The sequence below is a fragment of the Herpailurus yagouaroundi genome, unplaced genomic scaffold (genome assembly GCF_014898765.1).
Source record: "Herpailurus yagouaroundi ecotype Mexico unplaced genomic scaffold, PumYag 180, whole genome shotgun sequence".
NCBI classification, from domain to species: domain Eukaryota; kingdom Metazoa; phylum Chordata; class Mammalia; order Carnivora; family Felidae; genus Herpailurus; species Herpailurus yagouaroundi.
The window spans coordinates 3929740-3951650 of record NW_024412411.1 but is presented as its reverse complement, the minus strand read 5'-3'; the positions used below and the strand labels follow the sequence as shown (position 1 = coordinate 3951650).

The 21911-nt window shown below is 36.2% G+C and overlaps 1 protein-coding gene across 1 annotated transcript in view; it reads left to right on the top strand.

Annotated features, from left to right (window-relative positions):
* Positions 1 to 21711, top strand: part of PGM2L1 (phosphoglucomutase 2 like 1) — a 50580-nt gene extending 28869 nt beyond the window's left edge. Inside the window, exons 6-14 of the mRNA XM_040489326.1 lie at positions 3484 to 3677; positions 4502 to 4691; positions 5195 to 5292; positions 6237 to 6417; positions 8907 to 9000; positions 9760 to 9889; positions 10124 to 10313; positions 13758 to 13891; positions 16042 to 21711. Of these exons, the coding sequence (XP_040345260.1) occupies positions 3484 to 3677; positions 4502 to 4691; positions 5195 to 5292; positions 6237 to 6417; positions 8907 to 9000; positions 9760 to 9889; positions 10124 to 10313; positions 13758 to 13891; positions 16042 to 16144 (1314 nt within the window). The 3' untranslated portion in view covers positions 16145 to 21711. The remainder of the gene's footprint in view (positions 1 to 3483; positions 3678 to 4501; positions 4692 to 5194; positions 5293 to 6236; positions 6418 to 8906; positions 9001 to 9759; positions 9890 to 10123; positions 10314 to 13757; positions 13892 to 16041) is intronic.
* The last annotated feature ends 200 nt before the right edge of the window (positions 21712 to 21911 follow it).

Sequence of the window (21911 nt, the reverse complement as noted above, 5' to 3'; positions counted from 1 at the left end):
GCTTTGTGACCCCAGGCAAGTTCTTTTCTCTGTGCTTTAGTTTCCCCATCTGCAAACTAGGGGGAATAATAGAACCAATGTCATAGGGTAAGAGTGATGATTAAAGGAGATACTGCATGCAAAATGCCTAGTATAGTGTCTGGCTCCAATAAATGCTCAATAAATGTTAGCTGTTGCATCTATTCTTTTTTTTTTTTTAATTTTTAATGTTTATGTATTAGAGAGAGAGAGCATGAACGGGGCAAACAGAGAGAGAGGGAGACAGAGAACCCCAAGCAGGCTCCACACTGTTAGTGCAGAGCCCTATGCAGAGATCGAACCCGTGAACCATGAGATCATGCCCTGAGCCGAAATTGGGCCCTCAACCGATTGAGCCACCCCAGTGCCCCAATTGCTTTTATTCTTATCATCTTATAGCTGCACTGTCCAGTATTGTAGCCACTAGCCACCTATGGCTTTTGAACATTTAAAATATGACTAGTATGAACTAAGATACACTGAAAGTGTAAAATACACACCGGATTTCAAAGTCATAGCAGGAAAAAAGAATGTAAGATGTTTAATTAATTTTATATTGATTACATGTTGAAATGATAATATTTTGGATATGTTGGGTTATGTAAAGCATATTACAGTTAATTTTACCTCTTCCTTTTTCTCTTTTTTAATGTGGTTACTAGAAAATTTAAAATTACATAAGTGGGCTTGCATTTGTGGCTGACTTTATATTTCTATGACACTGTTGATCTATAGGATAAATTCTGGAAGTGAAATTTTTGAGTCAAAGGGATATGAAAGAAAATTTGTCATTCTCTACTCAAGGTGGTTGTACCAATTGATACTCTCACTAACAATGTATACCTTTTATATTATCAAACTTGTTGGTCTTTACCAATCAGGTGAAAATATTAGGTTTAATCTGCACCTGTTCTGTGAGTGAGGTTGAGCATCTTTTCACTTATTTACATGATATTTGTGTTCCATTTCCTGAGAAGTCTGTTAAAGGTTTTGTCCATTTTTCTCTTGGGTAATTGCTCTTCTTCTTAGTGATTTTTGGGAACTCTTTATATGTGAAAAATAGCTCTAGGTCATCTGTTTTGCAGGTATTTTTCCCCATATCATCATTTGCCTTTTGACTTTATTTATATTTTCCATGCGTGGTATTATATTTTTTCCACTCGGGAAAAAATTATTTTGACATTTTTATTGGTATCATATTTCATTTGTAGATTAATTTAGGAAGCTTCAATGTTTTTACAATTTTTATTGAGTCTCTTATTCATGAACAGGATGTATCTTTCTGTTCTTTCAAGACTTCTATTATATACTCTAGTAACATTTTGAATATTTTTTTAAATTTGTCTATTTATTTTGAGAGAGACAGGGCAAGTGGGAGAGGGGCTGAAAGGGAGGAAGGGAGAGAGTTCCAAGCAGATTCCATGCTGTCAGCACTGAGCCCGATGTGAGGCTTGAACCCACAAAACCGTGAGATCATGACCTGAGCTGAAACCAAGAGTCAGACACTTAACTGACTCAGGCACCCCTTAAATATTTTTGATAGATTTTTCATATTTCTTTTGAAGTTTGTTCCTGGGTATACTTTGTTGCATGGATTCTTCTGTTATTGAATCAAATACGGATACTTTCTGCTATAGATTCAGAAAACCCACAAAAGTGGTTTAAGCTGAGAGGAGTTTATTTTTCAGACATAAAGTCCAAAGGTAGGTGGCTACTGGCAGGGTTCTGTAGCTCAGTGTTGTTGGGCCTGGCATTTCTGCAGTTTTTTGGCCTTTCTCACCAGTGTGGACATCATATAATGGTTGTAACTCTAGGCATCACATCCATATACAAAAGAAGAAATGAACAAGGAGAAAGGCCAGGAGCTTTTTGTCATGTTTTATAAATTTTTATGGTGAGTTTCTGAAAGCTATGGATATAGGCTATGGATAGAATCTTTTTTATGGCTTGGACTGTGGGAGGATCACTCAGATTAGTTTTTGGTATTGTTTTTTTAATTTCTTTAGAATCCTCAGGAGTTTCGCTGATGGGGAGCAATTTCTGTGTTAATTTAGACCTCAGATTTGAAAGTGTTTTCATACCCAGAAGGATAGACATGCTTCCTCATCACCTTTCTAGAATAGTGGGCAGAGCCTCTATACTGTAATTCTACTGATCACAAGGGGTGGGAGGGGAGTCTCAGGTCTCAAATTTCCTGCCTTCCACATGGGTGTTACAACTCAAGAACCCAAGAAATAGTTCCCAAAGCCCAGGCAGTCACAGCATTAGCTCACAGCCTCATCACTCTGGTGTTCAATTCTTTCCTTTTTTCCCATTGCCTGGAGTTTTCCCTTTTCTTCTTATGAACTAAGCTATACATTTTAGATGTTTTTCCAACTTTAGCTAACATTTTAAGGTGTTTATATTGTGAGAATTTTCATCTAGCCTACCATATTGTTTGGCACAGAGCTTAGTACATAGTTTATATTCAAATATATTCTTCTTTTCATCATTCAGGATGCAAAAGAGGGTAGTCTTGTCATATATATGGTAGAAGTCAGTATAGATATTTTCTTTTTTTTTTTTTTAATTTTTTTTTCAACGTTTATTTATTTTTGGGACAGAGAGAGACAGAGCATGAACGGGCAAGGGGCAGAGAGAGAGGGAGACACAGAATCGGAAACAGGCTCCAGGCTCTGAGCCATCAGCCCAGAGCCCGACGCGGGGCTCGAACTCCCGGACCGCGAGATCGTGACCTGGCTGAAGTCGGACGCTTAACCGACTGCGCCACCCAGGCGCCCCAGTATAGATATTTTCTAAGCCGAGTCCCTTCTAACTTTGAGATCCTATGAATTATAGAAATACATTTTCTTGCTTTTTTGTTAACTGTTCCTAATTTCTTGTTGATCAAGCCACTTGACAAACTGACAGCTTAATGAAATGTATTTTGATTAATACTGAAAACACATATACTGAAATGGATATGCAGTAATTAACATGTTAGTTATCTTTCCTGATCTAGACTTTATCTGGTGTGACATAAATTCTACTTTAATTTATAGCTGATAATTTCTTCTTTATCACAGAACTACTTTATAATGCTAAAATTTTATAGTGTCAAAGTTTATGGATATCCCATAATTTCTTAGATTATCTGTAGCATATAGTTATAGATCTAAGAGTATGATTGAATACTATGGTATATGTATGCATTAATATGTTGTCATAATGGTGCCCTGATTATATTTTACTTGTATTGTTATTAAAGTATACTTCTAAAAGAGAAAATAATACATGATCATTTTATTAACGAGTCCCTGAGGAATCTTTATCATCAACACCCTTTCATATTACTTTAGTCCCGTGTTGACAGTTTCTACTTGATTAATTTGGTATGGTTCTTTATAAAGCCAAAGATCTCTACTGTAGCAAAAAATATCTGGCCTACATTTCAAGTAATTATAGCTGTATTTACCTATCAACTAGGTTTATTGGGAAACTGGTGCCCAGATCACATCTCCTCATGACAAAGAAATTCTGAAATGTATAGAAGAATGTGTGGAACCTTGGAATGGTTCCTGGAATGATAATTTAGTGGATACCAGCCCACTGAAGAGAGATCCTCTGCAGGACATTTGCAGAAGATACATGGAAGATCTTAAAAAGATCTGTTTTCACAGGTATCTATGGGGGGAATGTAGGATAGTATTACCATACAATAAGATTAATAAAGGAAAGAAATAGGAATAAAAATGTGTTGGCTATGGATTATATGAAGAATATAGCTAAATAGCACTATTCATCATAGTTTAAAGGTGAAAATAACCCAGATATCCAACTAATGAATGGATAAATAAACTATGGTATATCCATACAACAAAATATCATTCAGCTGTAAAAAGAAATATTGATGCATACCACAACATGGATAAACTTTGAAAACATGCAAAGTGAAAGAAGCCAGTCACAAAGGACCACATACTGTATGATTCCATTTATAGGAAATGTCCAGAGAAGGCAAATCTGTAGAGACAGAAACAGAAAGTATATTAGTGATTGCCTATGGCTGGGAGGAATGGGAGCATTAGGGGGTGGTGGCTCTGGGGTACACAATTTCTTTCTGGGGTAATGAGAATGTCCTAAAATTGATTATGGTAATGTTTGAATAACTGAACGTAGTAAAAGCCATTAAATTGTACATTTTAATAAAATAATTGTATAGTATATTAATTGCTTCCTCATAAAGCCATTAAAAATTATAGCTCAATATATGTATTCTCTGTATGAGATCAGGAAATTTCTTCTAAAATTTGATTTTGCCTTACTTCCGTATTTTCTTACTATTCCATAAATAGCTAACACTACCGCTAGAAAGCATCCTGGCTTGCTGAGTTTATTTGCTTTATCCTAAAAAATAGATTTTAGCTTTTTCTCTAACTTATTTTAATTATACCACAAGTACCAAGTTTTGTGATATTGACTGAATAATTCTTTTCCTTTACAGGGAATTAAATTCAAAGACCACCTTGAAATTTGTACATACATCTTTTCATGGGGTCGGACATGACTATGTGCAGCTGGCTTTTCAAGTGTTTGGTTTTAAGCCTCCTATTCCAGTACCAGAACAAAAAGATCCTGATCCAGACTTTTCTACTGTTAAATGCCCAAATCCTGAAGAAGGAGAATCTGTGCTGGTATTTTTTTTCTTTATTTAAATTATTATGAGTGAGTTAAACTTCATCAAATAGATAGAACTCATTTGACAATTCAATGATTACTTACAAAAGTAGATACCATCTTGCTTTACATAATTTAAATTATATTGGAGCCATATATTCTGTTTTATTTGAAATCTCTATAGTGGATATTTCTACTTCTAGGCTTTTTTTTTTTTAAGTTTATTTTTTTATTTTGAGAGAGAGAGGGAGGCGCAGAGTGAGAATCCGAAGCAGCCTCTATACCATCTGCACAGAGCCTGATGCAGGGCTCAGTCTCACAAGCCAGGAGATCATGACCTGAGCCAAGATCAAGAGTCAGACACTTAACCGACTGAGCCACCCAGGAGCCCCTAGGCTTATCTTAAATTTAGCCAAACTTATATTCCTTCTAAAATTTATATCAACTAACATCATCCCTCCATTTAGAAATTAAATGAATTTAACATCTTCAATAAAATCCAATGATTTGTCTGTTTCAGGAACTTTCTTTGAGACTGGCAGAGAAAGAAAATGCCCGGGTAGTGCTAGCCACAGATCCTGATGCAGACCGACTGGCAGTGGCAGAACTTCAGGAGAAGTAAGTAAAGCCTGTTATTTAATTAAAAGCTTAAAACTTTGAAAAACAGTTTTTGATTTTAAGTCTTACAGGCTCATCGGAAATAATAACAATAAGAAAATAAATCTCCCAGAAGCCCACTATCCAAAGATAACCCTTAGGTTGATATTTTGCCATTTCCTTTCTATATTTTTTCTACTCAGATATTTGAGATATGCTATAATTGTTTCTATAGAATTGTTATTATACTATATATATTTTAATATTTTCATTGTCTTCCACTTAATATTGAACTATGAACACTCTTCAGTCCTTAAATATTGCTTAAAATATTCTTTTCTTTAAATTTTTTAACGTTTATTTTTATTTTTGAAAGAGAGAGAGAGAGAGGGAGAGAACAAGTGGAGGAGGGGCAAAGAGAGAGGGAAACAGAATCTGGAGCAGGCTCCAGGCTCTGAGCTGTCAGCACAGAGCCCGATGCAGGACCTCAATCCACGAACCATAAGATCATGACCTGAGCCAAAGTCAGACGCTTAACCAACTGAGCCACCCAGGAACCCCTTAAAATATTAATTCTTAAAATGGAATAATACCCCAACAGATTGCTTTATGAATACAATCATTTTCTAATCTTGGTCCTTTGGGTTGCTGTGGATTTTTATCATTATAATGTTGTGACAAATGTCCTTACACAGACAGGATATCATATTCTAAATTTTTCTCTCATTAAGTAAGAGAATAAAAGTTACAATGTAATAATTTTTCAGCAGACATTGCTGCCATTTCTACCCAAAGTTCACCCCTGGTGAGGTAGAAATGGTACTAAATGTTTTCTCAAAAATCTCATATAATAGTTCTTGGATTTTCCTATGTGAAGGATGGTAATTTGTTTGTATGTCTTAGGGTCAAGAAATTTTAATAAGAAGTTATAAAAGTGTTGAACTGAATTTTCATTCTCTCTCCAGTGGTCATTGGAAAGTTTTCACAGGGAATGAGTTGGCAGCTTTGTTTGGGTGGTGGATGTTTGATTGCTGGAAGAAAAATAAATCAAGAAATGCTGATGTGAAGAACGTTTATATGTTAGCCACCACAGTCTCTTCCAAAATTTTGAAGGCAATTGCACTTGAAGAAGGATTTCATTTTGAAGTAAGAAAAGATAATATCTGTGTGCTACTTTTCTAAATCAATTTCTTTTTTAAAATTACATGAGCTATTACTTAAACCCATTAATCTGACAATTTTTTCAAGTTTATTTATTTTGAGATAGAGAGCACGAGCTGGGGGAGGGGCAGAGAGAGAGAGAGGGAGAGAGAGAATCCGAAGCAGCTCTGAGCGATCAGCACAGAGCCTAATGCAGAGCTCAAACTCACAAACTATGAAATCATGACCTGACCTGAAATCAAGGGTCGGATGCTTAACCAACTGAGCCACCCAGGTGCCCCTCTAAATCAATTTCTATACATTAAATTCACCTCCCCACTAAAACTGACTTTTATTGATTTGATTTATAATCCCCCCTTTTTTCTAATTCTGTTAAAATTTGCTGATCTTTTGACAATTCAGACACCTTGAGCCAAGTTCATCCAGTATGTGAATTTCTGGAACTAAGATAAGATGTTCTTTAAAAATTGAATTAATGCTTATTATTTCATACAACAATACTTGGTTTTCATACTGAGAAAATCTTGCTCCTAGTGACCTCATCAGTAGCATAAACTCCATTCCAAAAAATTGTAGGTATCATCGACCACTGTTTAGGCTCTTCAGGTTCAGTCTTAAGAAAATTAAAGCAGTCTTCTAAATTGTAAATGAAGACCCAATGATTCTCCATCCAAAAAAACAAATAATGACTCACTCTCAGCACAGATCTGTAACCTCTGTCTCAGGCAGTTAAGCTGACAGTTTTTAGAGCTTCTGAAACTGATGCCAATTAAATTGCTTTTACTCTGCCATCTTTGCCAAAATGTCAGTGTAAATGTCACCTCTGGGCCTTTTTTTTTTTTTTTTTTTTTTTTTTTTTTTTTTTTTTTTTTTTTTAGCCACAGCAAGCTACAGGTCTTAACATTAATTGGCTGAATAAAAAAAAATTATACCTGTTTTAATGAAATGGAACTTTCATTCTCAGGCTTTTAAAGAAATACAAACAGCAAAAGAGCAGAAATTGAAAATTTATTCAAGCTTGAGATTCTGAATTATATTAATGTTAACATTCTCCTTGTTAATATCTCTGGCAAAAACAACATACAATGAGCACAAAAGAGAAAAAAAGAACCTGATTCTGGAAACCAATATTATAAATTTGCTTCCTTGTGTTGTTGTATGTAAGGAGGTAGCAGAGGTTTTTGGCTTTTATTTTTTCCCACTGAGGAAGTAGAGAGGTGAATTGGGAATCATAAGCTAGTAATGGTCAGCTCTAGAATCAGTGTCTATCACATGCTCTTTCTGTTGACTCTAAAACAGTTCACGTCTTTATTTATTTATTTTTTTAATCTTTATTTATTTTTGAGAGAGAGCAACAGAGTGCAAGCAGGGGAAAAACAGACAGAGAGGGAGACACAGAATCTGAAGCAGGCTCCAGGCTCTGAGCTGTCAGCACAGAGCCAGATACAGGGCTCAAACTCACCAACCGCGAGTTCATGACCAGAGCTGAAGTTGGATGCTTAACCCACTGAGCCACCCAGGCGCCCCATAAAACAGTTCATGTCTTTATTTTTTTTTTTAATGTTTTATTTATTTTTGATAGAGAGAGAGAGAGAATGCATGGGGGAGGGGCAGAGAGAGAGGGAGACATAGAATCTGAAACAGGCTCCAGGTTCTGAGCCACCAGCACAAAGCCCGATGTGGGGCTTGAACTCAGGAACAACAAGATCATGACTTGAGCTGAAGTTGGACGCTCAACTGACTGAGCCACCCAGGCACCCCAGACAGTTCATGTCTTTAAAGTGAACGGTAGCTCATCAGATGAAAAGTCCTTGAATCTAATTACCAAAGAAGGGCTCAGTAACTCTCTTGGGTTTATTTAGGCCATGGTATTATAGTAGGGAACACTTGGTTCAAGCATATGCTGTGATAATGTTGTAAGTGTATCATTAAAAACCTTTATGGCCTTCAATTATTCAGGGGGACTAAATCACACCCTTTGTAGGGTGCTCTTATATTAGTACTTATAATACAGCCTAAAAGACAGTTTCTGAGAAGCAGTGTAATTGAATCCTGGCTCTATCTCATATACGGCATAATCTTGGGCAAATTTACTGAGCCTCTATTTCAGCAACAGAGTTTTTGTAAGCATTTAAAAAGACAGTGATATAGAGCACCCGTTAACAGTGCTTGATAAATAGTGGATGATCATAATAGATGTGTGTATTTATGTTACTATCTGTATCACCACTTTTAACTGCTGGACTGTATTTGGTGCAAATCACCTATTTGTGTGCTCAATGAATAGTAGTTTATCAGTCGTGGCAATGTGAATCCAAGCATTTCCTGGCTGTATGCTTACTACTTTATAAATCTGTGTGGACCAAACACCGTAACAGAAGATCACTATGAGAGTGTTATGTGCGTTTAGCAATAGGCTTTACTATATTTTTATGAGGAGTCACTTAACTAGAGTGGCCTTCTGTGCATTTCAGGAAACATTACCAGGTTTTAAATGGATTGGATGTAGGATAAAAGACCTCCTGGAAAATGGGAAAGAAGTCCTTTTTGCATTTGAGGAGTCAATTGGTATGTAGTAAATATTAAAATCTTTGAAATTTGAATGAGAGCATCTTTTTAAATATAGTAATTCTATGGAGAGGAGTTTTTGTCTTCTGGTTTTGCATTTTGTGTTGTAAAAACCATAGAGAACTCAGAAATATGTGGCTGCATTTTTCATCGTGGGGAAAAAAGACCCTTAAAAATTCCCTAAATACCTTCAGTATCGAGGGGTATCATCTATTACTAGGCTCTTAAATTCATTTGTTCTTCTGAAGAAATAAAACTATTGAAATTAGTATTTTTAATTTTTTTTAATGTTTATTTTTGAGAGAGAGTGAGACAGAGCATGAGCGGGGGAGGGGCAGAGAGAGGGAGACACAGAATCCAAAGCAGGCTTCAGGCTCTGAGCTGTCAGCACAAAGCCTGACACGGGGCTCGAACTCACGGACTGTGAGATCATGACCTGAGCCAAAGTCGGACGCTCAACCGACTGAGCCACCCAGGCGCCCCTGGAAATTATTTTTTTCAAGTTTATTTATTTATTTTGAAAGAGGGACAGCATGAGTGCAGAGGGGAAGAGAGAGAGGGAGAATCCCAAGCAGGCTCCATACCATCAGCGTGGAGCCAGATGTGGGGCTCGAACCCATGAAACCGTGAGATCATGACTTGAGCCGAAACCAAGAGTTGGATGCTTAACCACTGAGCCACCCAGGCACCACTAAAACTATTGAAATTATTATAGGCTTAAGTTTTCCCCTTTTTTCAAAAATGTGTTTTAATTCTCAGGTTTTCTGTGTGGAACTTCAGTTTTGGACAAAGATGGGGTGAGTGCAGCCGTTGTTGTTGCTGAGATGGCAGCTTACCTGGAAACCATGAACATAACATTGAAACAACAACTGACTAAGGTTTATGAAAAGTAAGTTATGTTATTATGAATTTCTAGTTTCAATTGCTAAATTTCTCAATTTTTTGGTTCTCCTTTTAGATTTCTAAATTTGGTTTTGAAAATAGCCAATCCTTTTTAAAAAGTTCTAAAACTGAACTAAAGACTTCCACTTTCTACATAATACAATAATAGGCTTATCTTTAATATGTGCTTTCCTGAAGAGTTATCTGACATCTGATTTTAACACTTTAAATTTTTGTGCAGATATGGTTATCACATTTCAAAAACGTCCTATTTCTTGTGTTATGATCCGATTACCATCAAAAGTATATTTGAAAGGCTTCGCAATTTTGATTCTCCAAAAGAATATCCAAAATTTTGTGGGACATTTGCTATATTGCACATACGGGATGTTACCACTGGATATGACAGCAGCCAGCCTAATAAGAAATCAGTAAGTACCCATATATATTTTTTTAAGTTTTTTAACAATTTGTAGTACTTCGTACTATAGTGAAATGGTGGAAATTCAAGCCTGTGAGTGTCTTGAAACTAGGGGATTCATTGTTTTTCTTCAGAGCAGTTTTTTTTTTTCAATTTTGTTTTTTTAATGTTTGTTTATTTTTGAGAGAGAGAGACAAAGTGTGAGCCAAGAAGGGGCAGAGAGAGAGAGAGAGAGAGAGAGACAGAATCTGAAGCAGACTCCAGGCTCTGAGCTGTCAGCACAGAGCCTGACGCAGGGCTCAAACCCACGAACCGTGAGGTCATGACCTGAGCCGAAGTCTGACGCTTAATCGACTGAGCCACCCAGGTGCCCCATCTTCAGAGCAGTTGTAATCCCAGAGCCTCCCTGCCTCTGATCCTGTCCTCCTCTTTCTCCATGTGGGGAGATGGGAAAGAGAATTAGACAAAAAGAGAAAGGGAAGGAGAGAGGGAGAATGTGTGATGATGCTATATAATGCTGAAAATAAAGTCTAAAAGCCTGTTGTTTCAAAGTTCACAATTAACCCCCTTCTATTTGTAACTTCCCTTTTCGACCTTATTCCCTATACCTGTAGCCAAATAGAACAACTTAATAGTTTCTTACATGCATACATTTTTATTAAAAATTTCTCTCTTCTTGCTCAAGCTATTTCCTCAGTCTTTGTTTCCTTCCTGTTGCTGCAGGTCCCACCTTAGCCATTATTTAAGACTTCAGACAAATGTCACCTCCTCCACATACCCTCCAGGTCCCAAAATTAGATATCTTCCTCCTGAGGTTTCATTATATATGGTGCCTTCCTCTTGTCACTTATCACTTTCTATCTTATCATTGTGTTGTACATGGCAGATCCATTTCTGATACACCTCTGTGCCTCTCAAGGCTCCTGCCTACGTGGTAGGTGCTCAACAAATATTTACATGCTATAGATTGCTGATCATATGTATTTGGTTATTGTTATGGTTATTAGCCTAAATTTCCATTTATAATGTCCTGATGTCTCAAGTTGCTAGGGGCATAATATATTTTGGGAAATCTGCAACTTGTGTATAATATAGCTCATAATCCTTTTATGTGTGTATAGTCATCTGGTCAGCAAATATTGGTTCCCAGTTGTTGGTATTCTGTATATGTGCAAGGATGTGTGTATCTATTTTTCTGTCTTTGTAAACTGCTTGAAGAGAAGAACCAAATTTTTTGCTTCTTTTTATTTCACTACTGTTGCTGTGCTCAGAGTAGTTCTTGCTGTGATGCTTTTTTCCTATTAACCCCCTTTAAGCTTTATGATATTCATTATTCAGAGTACTCTTCTGTGTGTTCTCTGCAGATGCTTACAACAATTTTATAAGGCAGGTGCTATAGATGTTGTTAATCCCCTAAGGTCACTTAGTAAGTGTCAAAGACTTTGTTAGGTTTTTCTTCACATTTCAGATTGATATTCATGTGTATGTTCAATAGGCATTTATCAGAATCCTTTGGTGCTACAGGTACAGACACACTGCAGATAGAGCAATGACAAAGGCGCTGTTTCTACACTCAAGAGTCTAGTGGGGAAATGGAAGGAAACTGATTACAACGTGACAAATGCAACCAGGGGGTGCATAAGGTGCCATGGAAGAGCATAGGAAGGACCCCTGCTCGGATTTGGGAGGCTTATGGAATACATTCTAGAGGACTTTTGGGAGCTGAGTAAGAGTGGGAGTTATCCAGATGTAGGAGGAACAGTGGGTGTTCAGGCAAACGGAGCAGCAGGTGCTAGATCTGGAGGTGAGAAGGCATGTTCTCCTTCATAGAACCACAAGGAGTTCTCTACAACTGTAGTGGTAGTGTGGAGTTTGAGGCAGAATGGCCTGTGCGGTGTGTGGGTTAGAGAGGGACAAACTCCCAGGCGGGAAGATCAGTTCATATGCTGTTTCAGTAATCAAGCTGAGAGATGATGGGAGCCTGAATTTTTTTTATGTTTATTATTTTTGAGAGAGAGATTGAGAGTGGGGTAGGGGCAGAGAGAGGAGGGGGCAGAGGATCTGAAGCGGCTCCATGCTGACAGCAGAAGAGTCTGATGCTGGGCTCGAACTCACGAACCATGAGATCGTGACCTAAACCAAAGTTGGATGCCTAACTGACTGAGCCACCCAGGTGCCCCTAAATTTAATATAGTAGCAGTGGAGATAGAAAGTTGCGCGAAGTAGAATACACAGGACTTGCTAATTGATGGTCTGTGAGTGAAAAAGAGGAGAAGAAGGTGTCTTGTTTTTTTTTTAATTTTTTGTAATGTTTATTTACTTTTGAGAGAGAGAAAGAGACAGAGTGTGAGCAGGGGAGGGGCAGAGAGAGAGGGAGACACAGAATCTGAAGCAGGCTCTAGGCTCTGAGCTGTCAGCACAGAGCCCATTGTGGTTCTCAAACTCATGAACTGCAGGATCATGACCTGAGCCAAAGTTGGACATTTAACCGACTGAGCCACCCAGGAACCCCAGAAGGTGACTGTTTTAAGCAACCGGTGTATGGTAATACCACTGAGGGAGGGGTTTCACGGAGAGGACCAGGCTCAGGACACCTGGTGAAAGGCACCACTGTCAAACCCATGTCACAGTACAACCCCCACAGGTCCCCCAAGATACCTTCATAGACAGTGTACAAGTCTATGTACAAGTGTTAATCCATATGTTCAATGTCAAAAGTAAAGCTTTATTTCTTTTTTTAACTTTTACATAAAAAGTATACAATTTTTTTGTACCCCAGTAGGTTATTTGCCCTGTCCTCTAGGATATGGGCACTCTGCTTTGGAAGCTATTGATAAACTGTGAAAGTGCTTTGAAATTGTAAAGCACTTTGCAAATGTAGAGGCAGTTTGGACTTTGGTACAAATAGGCCTGGCCTCAGCTTCTTGCTCTGCCACTTTAGCTGATTACCTCGACTAGGTTGTTTACTCTTTTTGAAACTTGTCGGTAAATTGGAAGTAATATTTACTTTGGAAGATTATTCTTGAGGCCTAGAGACCATGTATATAACCCAATGCCTGTACTATTATAAATGTTAAGTACATGGTATATTTATAAATTATTATGTATGTACTCTTGTATTTTATGATTCTTTTAAAAATATTTTCAACTGTAAAAAACACATAACATAATAGGTACCACCATAACTGTTTAAGCATGCAGGCCCAGCAATGTTAACTATATCTGCATTATTTTGCAACAAATCTCCAGAACTTTTTCATCTTGCTAAACTGAAACCCCATACCATTAAACAACTGCCCCCGCCCCCCCACCAGCCTTTGCCAACAGCCTTCTACTTTCTGTTTCTATGAATTTGACTCCTTTAGATACCTCATATAAGTAGCGTATGTTTTACAACTCTTGAAAATGAAAAAGGTACTGAGTGTAACTAAGCTGTTGTTAAAATTGTGCATAGGTGCTGCCTGTGAGTAAAAACAGCCAAATGATTACATTTACTTTTCAAAATGGCTGTGTGGCTACTCTTCGGACAAGCGGGACAGAACCCAAGATAAAGTATTACGCAGAGATGTGTGCATCACCAGAGCAGAGGTGAGAATTGATTTTTTGAATACACACACACACACACACACACACACACGCACATATATAAAGTTTATTGAGATACAGTTCACATACTGTACAGTTTACCCAAAGTGTACAATTCAGTGGTTTTTAGTATATTGTGAAATCATTACAATCAATTTTTTTCTCCATGTATTCTCTTTTTTTTTTATTCTCAAATTAGCTAACATAACAGTGTAGTCTTGGCTTCAGTAGATTCCAATGATTCATCATGTATAACACCCAGTTCTCATCCCAACAAGTGCCCTCCTTAATACCCATCATCTGTTTTCCCCACCCTCATCAACCCTCAATTTGTCCTCTATATTTAAGAGTCTCTTATGGTTTGCCACAATCATTTTTTTTTTTTTACTAACAATTTTAGAACATTTTCATCACCTCAAAAAGAAACACCATCCCCATTAGCAGTCACTTGCTATCCCCCACCCTCTTCACCCTAGGTGGCCACCAATCTACTGTCATTATAGACTAGTTTATTGTGGACATTTCATATAATGGAATCATACAATATCTAGCCCTTTGTGACTGGCATCTTTTACTTAACATAATGTTTTCAAGTTTCATCCATGTTGCATGAATCAGCACTTTATTCCTCTTTTAAAAAAAATTGTTTTCATGGCCTAATGATATTCTATTGTATGGGTTATAAAACTTTTTTATCCATTTTCAGGCAGTGGACATTTGGGTTATTTCCACATTTTAACTATTAATGAATAGCAGTGCTACAAATATTTGTGCAAAAATTTTTGTGTAGACATGTTTTCATTTCACTTGGGTATATAGGTGGTGTAGAATTGCTAGGTCACATGGTAGTTCTATGTTTAACCTTCAGAGAAACTGTCAGACTATTTTCCAAACCAGCTGTATCATTTAGAAATTGAATTTTTAAATTTTAGTGAATTTTTATTACTGGAAGGTTCTGTGAGCTTTAACTGTTATATGTTGAACATAAAGAAATGATGAACAAATAATTTATTTTCAGACAATATTCATTTTTTAAATTTTTTTTTTAAATTTTATTTTGAGAGAGAGACAGAGAGGGAGGGAGAGAATGAGCAGTGGAAGGGCAGGGAGAGAGAGAGAGGGAGAGAAAATCCCAAGCAGGCTCTGTGCACAGAGCCCCATGTGGGGCTCAATCCCACAAACTGAGATCATGACCTGAGCCAAAATCAGGAGATGGATGCTCAACCAACTGAGCCACCCAGGCGCTCTGAGAATATTCATTTTTTACATCAAATATTATTTGACTTAATCTGCCTAGTTTATTGCCTTTTAAGAGTAAGAATTGTGACTAAATTGACTTTAATAAACATCTCAAATGCTATTTAAACTTACTAAAAGTAGTACCTTGTCACTGATTAATATACTTTTGGGAAGGAGATTTTTTGGAATTGCCTTCAGAGTCCGAGGTACATTATTTTGTATGTTCCTAAGTCTTTGCATTTAAGAGTAGATTTTATTTCCTTTGGGGGCAAAAAGACATCCTGAAGTCATTCAGAGTAGAGTTTAAAGGAAACCAAACTGGGTAATGCTATATTTGGCTAAAACTAAAGGATGATTAGGATGATTATTAAAGTAACAAAAAATGATTGTGAAGTCAGTTGAGAAGAGGCTTTCCGGGAAATCTTTTGGGCAACAGCAGTGATGACTTTGAAGCACATACCTGTAAGTGTATATTTATTTTTTAAACATCTCATTTTTCTAGTCACATCTCCCTCTGTACCTGAATCATGCCATGTCATCCCATAATATCTACTGGGTATCCTTCAAAGTTTTCAGGAAGCCATTTTAGCATAACACCTAGTATTGGTGTTCTAGGCCCCATTAAATTGCCTAACTCAGGAGAAATCTGTAGATATACCGAAACTCATCCATGTACTGTGTACCAAGAAACTCCCTTTCGTGAAATTCAACTTCAGTTGGTGATAATTGTGTTTTGTGTGTGTGTGATCGTTCCCCTTTAGTCTTGTTTTGTTTTAACTGAGTGAACTTCTGTTTTGTTAACAAACTGTTTGATCATCCTCTCCGGAATATGTCCTCTTAAAATTATAACAATTTAAATGAATTTTAAGGTGATGAAAATGAAGAATTTCAAAACCCTTAATCTTTCTCTTCAGTGACACTGCCTTACTAGAAGAGGAATTGAAGAAACTCATTGAAGCTCTGATTGAGAATTTTCTTGAGCCCAGTAAAAATGGACTGATCTGGCGTTCTGTTTAGTGCACACCAGTACATCATTTCTTTGCACTGGCACATGGAACAGAACAGCAAAGAACTCCATGTGTTGACATCATATTAGCATTCTCTCCCTATCTCCTCTGGCCAAGTACCCTTTTACTTTTATTTTCTTTCTTTTGGTTAGCTGACTAAACAAACTATCAATTTGAAATGCAATGGTCTGGAGAGAAATGATTCAAATTTTTTCATAATCTTGAACAAAAGTCATTGCATTAAAAGTATTATAGTGACACGTTGTTCTTCCTTTAACAGAAAAAAAACAATACATAAGTGAGTTTTCTTATTTAAGTGTGATTAAGCTTAGTTCCATATTATAATTGTGTAGAGCATGGTTTTAAAAAAAAAAGGCAGATAAATGCTATATAATTGTAGAGTTAGTTAAGGAAATTAATCTATAAAATTGACAAGAAAATGGCATTGCTCCCATAATACTGTGGGAAAGTGTCATTGTTATGTCACAGGTATTAACTTACAAAGTAGAGTATTTGAAATAGGGTATTTGCATTTTTAGCTTAGAACCGATGTTACAATATGTGGTTTCAGCTTCTCTTTTTCAGGTGCTCTTAATGTAGTGTGAACTTATTGTACGTATTTAAAATTCTGACGTTTACTGAACGTAAAACAATAGTGGCAATGCTCCTAGTGGTTTCGTTCTTGTCAGATTTCTTAGTGCCTTCTCAGGGTATGGTATGAATTAAAACAGTGTTCCTGCATTGAATATAATTTAATCAGCCAATTTTCAGACAGTTGAGGAAATCTTCCAAACTATGTAGGTGCTTCCCCTCTATAGCAAATAAATTTGCCCTTTAAAAAAATCTTATGAATGTAAATAAAAATGTTAATAAAGGCAAACTCAGTGTAACTATACTGAAGGATCTTCATGTTAGAATTCAGGCTCAGTAATCACAGCCTTCAAGTAAAGAAAAAAATCTGAACTGAGAAAGGAGCTCTAAATTTATTTAAATGTCTAACTTTGGAATTACATTTTTATAAGTAGATTTATTCCTTTATCAGATGAAGTAATGCTCATTTTACTAAGAAATAAAATATCCAGATTTTAGGTGTTAGAAAACACTAAAACTACATGTTTTAAAACTAAATTCCAGTTTGTTCTAACATCTTGCTGGCCACTGTAGAATTTCTGATCTCAAGAGTACTCTTTACCAATATGGAAAAAAATTTTGGAAGGTCACTTTTGGTTGATTCCCCAGACTTCTAAAAAAGTCTTAATAGAGAAATACCGTTTAATCTCCTTAAAGTGTATCCTGTCCTATATAACTCACAGAATAATTAAACCCAAGTGCTGTAGTTAAGAGGTAACAATCACAAGGCCTTGTGTGTAATTATACTGAACAAATAGCTAGTGGGATATAACTGGTATTAGAGAATTTATTTCGTAAAAAATAATAACATAAAATTTAAACATTTATTAAATAACAGTTTGGTTTATTGCAGCTATCAGCTAACATTTGGTTGAACCCATATAGTCCAAGTATAATTTTCAAATTATTGTATTGCCACTATTGTTAATTTGTTCCTTCCTTTCTTATAGCTAGATCTTGTATGACTGTAGGTAATAGCTAGCTAAGGGTAGAGCACCATACTTCTGAATGACATTGTTTTCAAAGGCTTTGCACTAGGGAAAATGTGTATACTTTTTTGCTTTATTGGCTTTAAGGAATGTAGAATGTAACTTAGGAGATAGCCTATATTCTGCCAAGTATTATAAACAATGCTATATATATCAAAAATATGTGTATTGAGCTTTAGTGTCTGTGTTTCCATGACTGAAGAACAAAGTGAAGCTAAAATGATATGATAGCCCATTCATAATCACTAAAGCCATGTCATGATTGTCATTCTATTATAAAGAGAACAGTTTGAGTGCTTTAATATAATACAATGTTTAAGTCATCTTAATCAAGGTGAAAAGTTATGAAAGCTTAGGTTATCTCAAAAATTTAAAAATCCAAAGTTAAAATTAACAAAATTTTACAAATGTTCCTGAAATGTATAGATTGAGGGAATTATTAGATTCTAGCCAAGCTCTCAAGTCTATGTAAGCATGGTATTTTAACATGAACTTGACATAGTGGGTATACAGTGGCCTAATAGAATAAATCAGTAATCCAAGTCAACGAGGAAGGGCAGAGGTGCTGGCCCATGAGTCTCAGCCTTGGGCTCTACATTGTTTAGCTTTTTCTTTATGAATTATATCACAAAAATGAATGCATTCTCCTTGAGTATATAGATCAAAACTGGGCTTCTCTAGAGTTTTGGGGAAAAGGAACAAACTAGTGGGGCAAGGTCAAAGAATACATTGAAAATAAGCAGTAGAAATAAACAAACAATAGAAAAGTCAATAAGATGGCACAGGAACAACTTCTTGTGAAGGGCAAACTAACCTCTCAAAAAGTAGGGAATAAACTGGCTGTTGGGCAAGTTATTTAGCTGTGTTTGTTATTATGATGAACAAATAGCGAACCTTTTGCTTTCTTTCCTTTATTAGCAACCACTAAAAAGAAGCCAAGTTTTAGGAGGTGAGAAAAAGTACCCCTCTTACTGATTCAATTCCTGCTAGGATGTTGTGTCTTAGGATCATATGGGAACTGGGGAGGAGAGGACATAGCAGAAATAAAAAGGAATATAATACAAATTGGAAAATAAGACTTGTGAGAAAGAGTTCAAAGAATTAAGATCATTTAACTCTGGAGGGGAGAAAGCTGTTGAGATAGTTTAATAAGTCTTCTTAAGTTATTAGTTGAATCTTTTATTGAAAGGCTCAAAGTAAGAAGAAATATATCAAACTATTCTCTATCTTCAATGAGGACAGACTAAAAAAGAATAAAGATCTTTTTTAAAAAATTAAATAACAAATTTATATATTAAGGAATGTACTAAATGGATTTTAAAGGTTCCTTCCAATACTTTTTTTTAAAACTCAGGTTGGGACAATGATGATATCATAGCACTGAAAGTTACATTTGAGTTTTTGCTCCTTATCTAGAAGAATTTAGCTCACAAGAGAGTTTTTGTATATGTTGAGTAGTAGACGCATGAGTGCAGTCTTTATTCACTGCATAAAGACCTGCTTGGATATTATTTTTAATTTAACCTGGCAAATAAGTGAGACTTGAACACCATTTTATTCATCTTGAAGACTATATAGCATTATAGGATATTTGAGGGTTTTGTTTTAACTGTATTGTTATTTGGGTGTCCTAACTTCAGCAGAGAGGAAGACTCTGTATACTCTGGGCATAATAGTGTGGATCCAGTGGAAAAAGACTGGATACTCTGGGCATAACTTTATATAGGAAATAGACCTCCTATTTCTTAAGGAGGTTGCTTCTGGAATTGATCGAACAAAGGTATTAGCTGGAGTTTAATGGAGAAATTGTTCTATGAACTATGAATTGCTGCTATTGGTATTTCTTTCAGATGTTTTCCACTGATATTTGTGATGCTTGAAAAATCCAAATTTTGATTGGATAAATTTATTTTATGCCTTTTTCTCTCTACCTCCCTTTTTCCCTAGGTCCCCTCCCACATTTTGTTACTGTGAAAAGCTATTGCCCTATTACCTCACTGATAAGAAATCTTAATTGTATTCATTCAGAATGCTTTAAACGTGTTCATAAACTATGTCTGTTTTTTGGACTTTTGGTTATTTTGTTATTATTGTGAGAATATTTAAGACATTGTAAGAAGTAATTTTAAATCTATTTCATAACCTTTTTGGTCTGTCTGGATACTACTATATGTTAATTTATTATAGCCTTTTACAATTCATTTGTTTTTCTGAGATTGCTCTAGAAACTGATGAGGAAAGAGTCCTACTAATCAATTGAATGGTCAATTGATCTCACATATTATTTCAGGTTTCCTTGTACTTGGGGTATCCAAAGCACAAAATTTGAGGAAATCTTTTTTCACATTTGTCCCCAAAGCATCTTACCATAAGCCGTAAGAAGTCCCAGGTGGAACGAAGAGGATCTTTCTTTGCAGGACTTAACACAGCATGATTTTCTTTAGTTCCAGGTGGAAACAAAGTTAAAGTTTTCCATTGGTTACTTTAAAAAATTAACCATACTATTACATTCATTAAATGATCTTTTCTCTTTGTTCATTCAAGACTGTGTACTTGAAAAAGAGGACATATAAGAATGAGTAACGTGTCCAAGGTAAGGGCAAATGACATATCTAAAGTTTGCTTCTCAAATTTTTCCACCCTAAAGCAGAAGAGTATAAATACTCTTGGGGGGGGGGGAGGGGGAAGGGGCCCAAGCACAAAATCTGAAGTAGTCTACCACTCGTGAAATTTCGTGTTCTCTCTTAAAAACGTAAGTTGAATTTTGCATTCTCCATAATAAAACTGTTTCGACATAAAGATGATTCCTTCAGTCTTCACGGAAACCAGTGCTGCCGGCAAGGAGCACCACATTTAGCACACGGCCTCTCAGTTTTCCCCCTCTACCCTCCTCAATTGCCGCGTCTGCCTGGTGGTACACACACTGACTTTGGGAAATATAGACATAGGACATACCTAGGATATTCCCTGCCATTTAAAAGCTGAACTTTGAAAGTATTAATGCCAAATTAAACTGAACTGAAACAGCTCCGTTCACTGAGCCTTATATAATATTGTCAGAGGTGTTGGCCCGTTTGTTTTCATTAACTCATTGGCATTTCTTGACCGAGAAGGAGCACCCAACTATCAGCTCCCTGAGAGCAGAGATCATGTTTTATTAGTTTTTCATACCCACACCCTCCCCCTGCCCCCCAGATACAGTACCTGTTATAGAGTGCCTAGTTGGTGACAGTAGGAATTAGGGGGTTGTATTTTAAAGAAACTAATAGTTTAAGTAAGAAACAATCAAAAATGTTAATTTTCTGATTCAGTTTTTTTAAGCATTTCTCATTGCTGGAATTTATGATAAATCTTCATTAAGCATGCACACCCTTAAATACTGTTTCTTTTGAGAGAGCAGAGCATATTCCTATTTGCAAATTATATATAATGCCTAGTATTTTACACTCAAAGCAAGATGTTGGCCAAGTAGGCTAAGAAGGTATCTATGTAGACTTAATATCACGGGTTATAAGTGCCATTTTGAGCCTAATAGTGCTACCTTCCAAGTGAGTCACAACTAATTTGAAACTATTTGGTATATTTTTGTCCACTGTTATGATTCATCATATATCTTAAAAGAGGCACTCAAACAAGAGTCTGCATCTGTATATATGGTGAGGCCTTTTTGTTTTAGGCTAAAATAAACTCTTTGTATTATGTCATTGAATATGCCAGATAAAATATATACAGTTAAGAATGAATTATTTTTCTGACTTGTGCAGCAGTTGCTCAAAATTGTGCCCTTGTTTTAACAGTTTCTGTCAACATTTTCTCATTTTTTTCCCGATGAAAACACCAGGATGTATCATAAGTACTGCCTGTGAGAATTTGCACTTGAAGTGTTTGTGAGTGGATTTCTTGTGGTTTTAGCAAATGAAGTGTTATCGGTAATAAACAGGCCTCTTTATAAGCATGAGTCTCTGTGTAATTTTTATTATCTTAATTACTGTGTGGTTCATAAAGTTTGCTATCCAAATGGAACATATTTTTGAAATATATGCATGGCATACCTAGAACCTACTTTCAGCCTAAATGAATATTCTAGCTTATTATTCACTAAACATGTTCATAAACTGGTTCATCAGAAGTCCCAGAAGAAAGAGCTAATATTCAAGT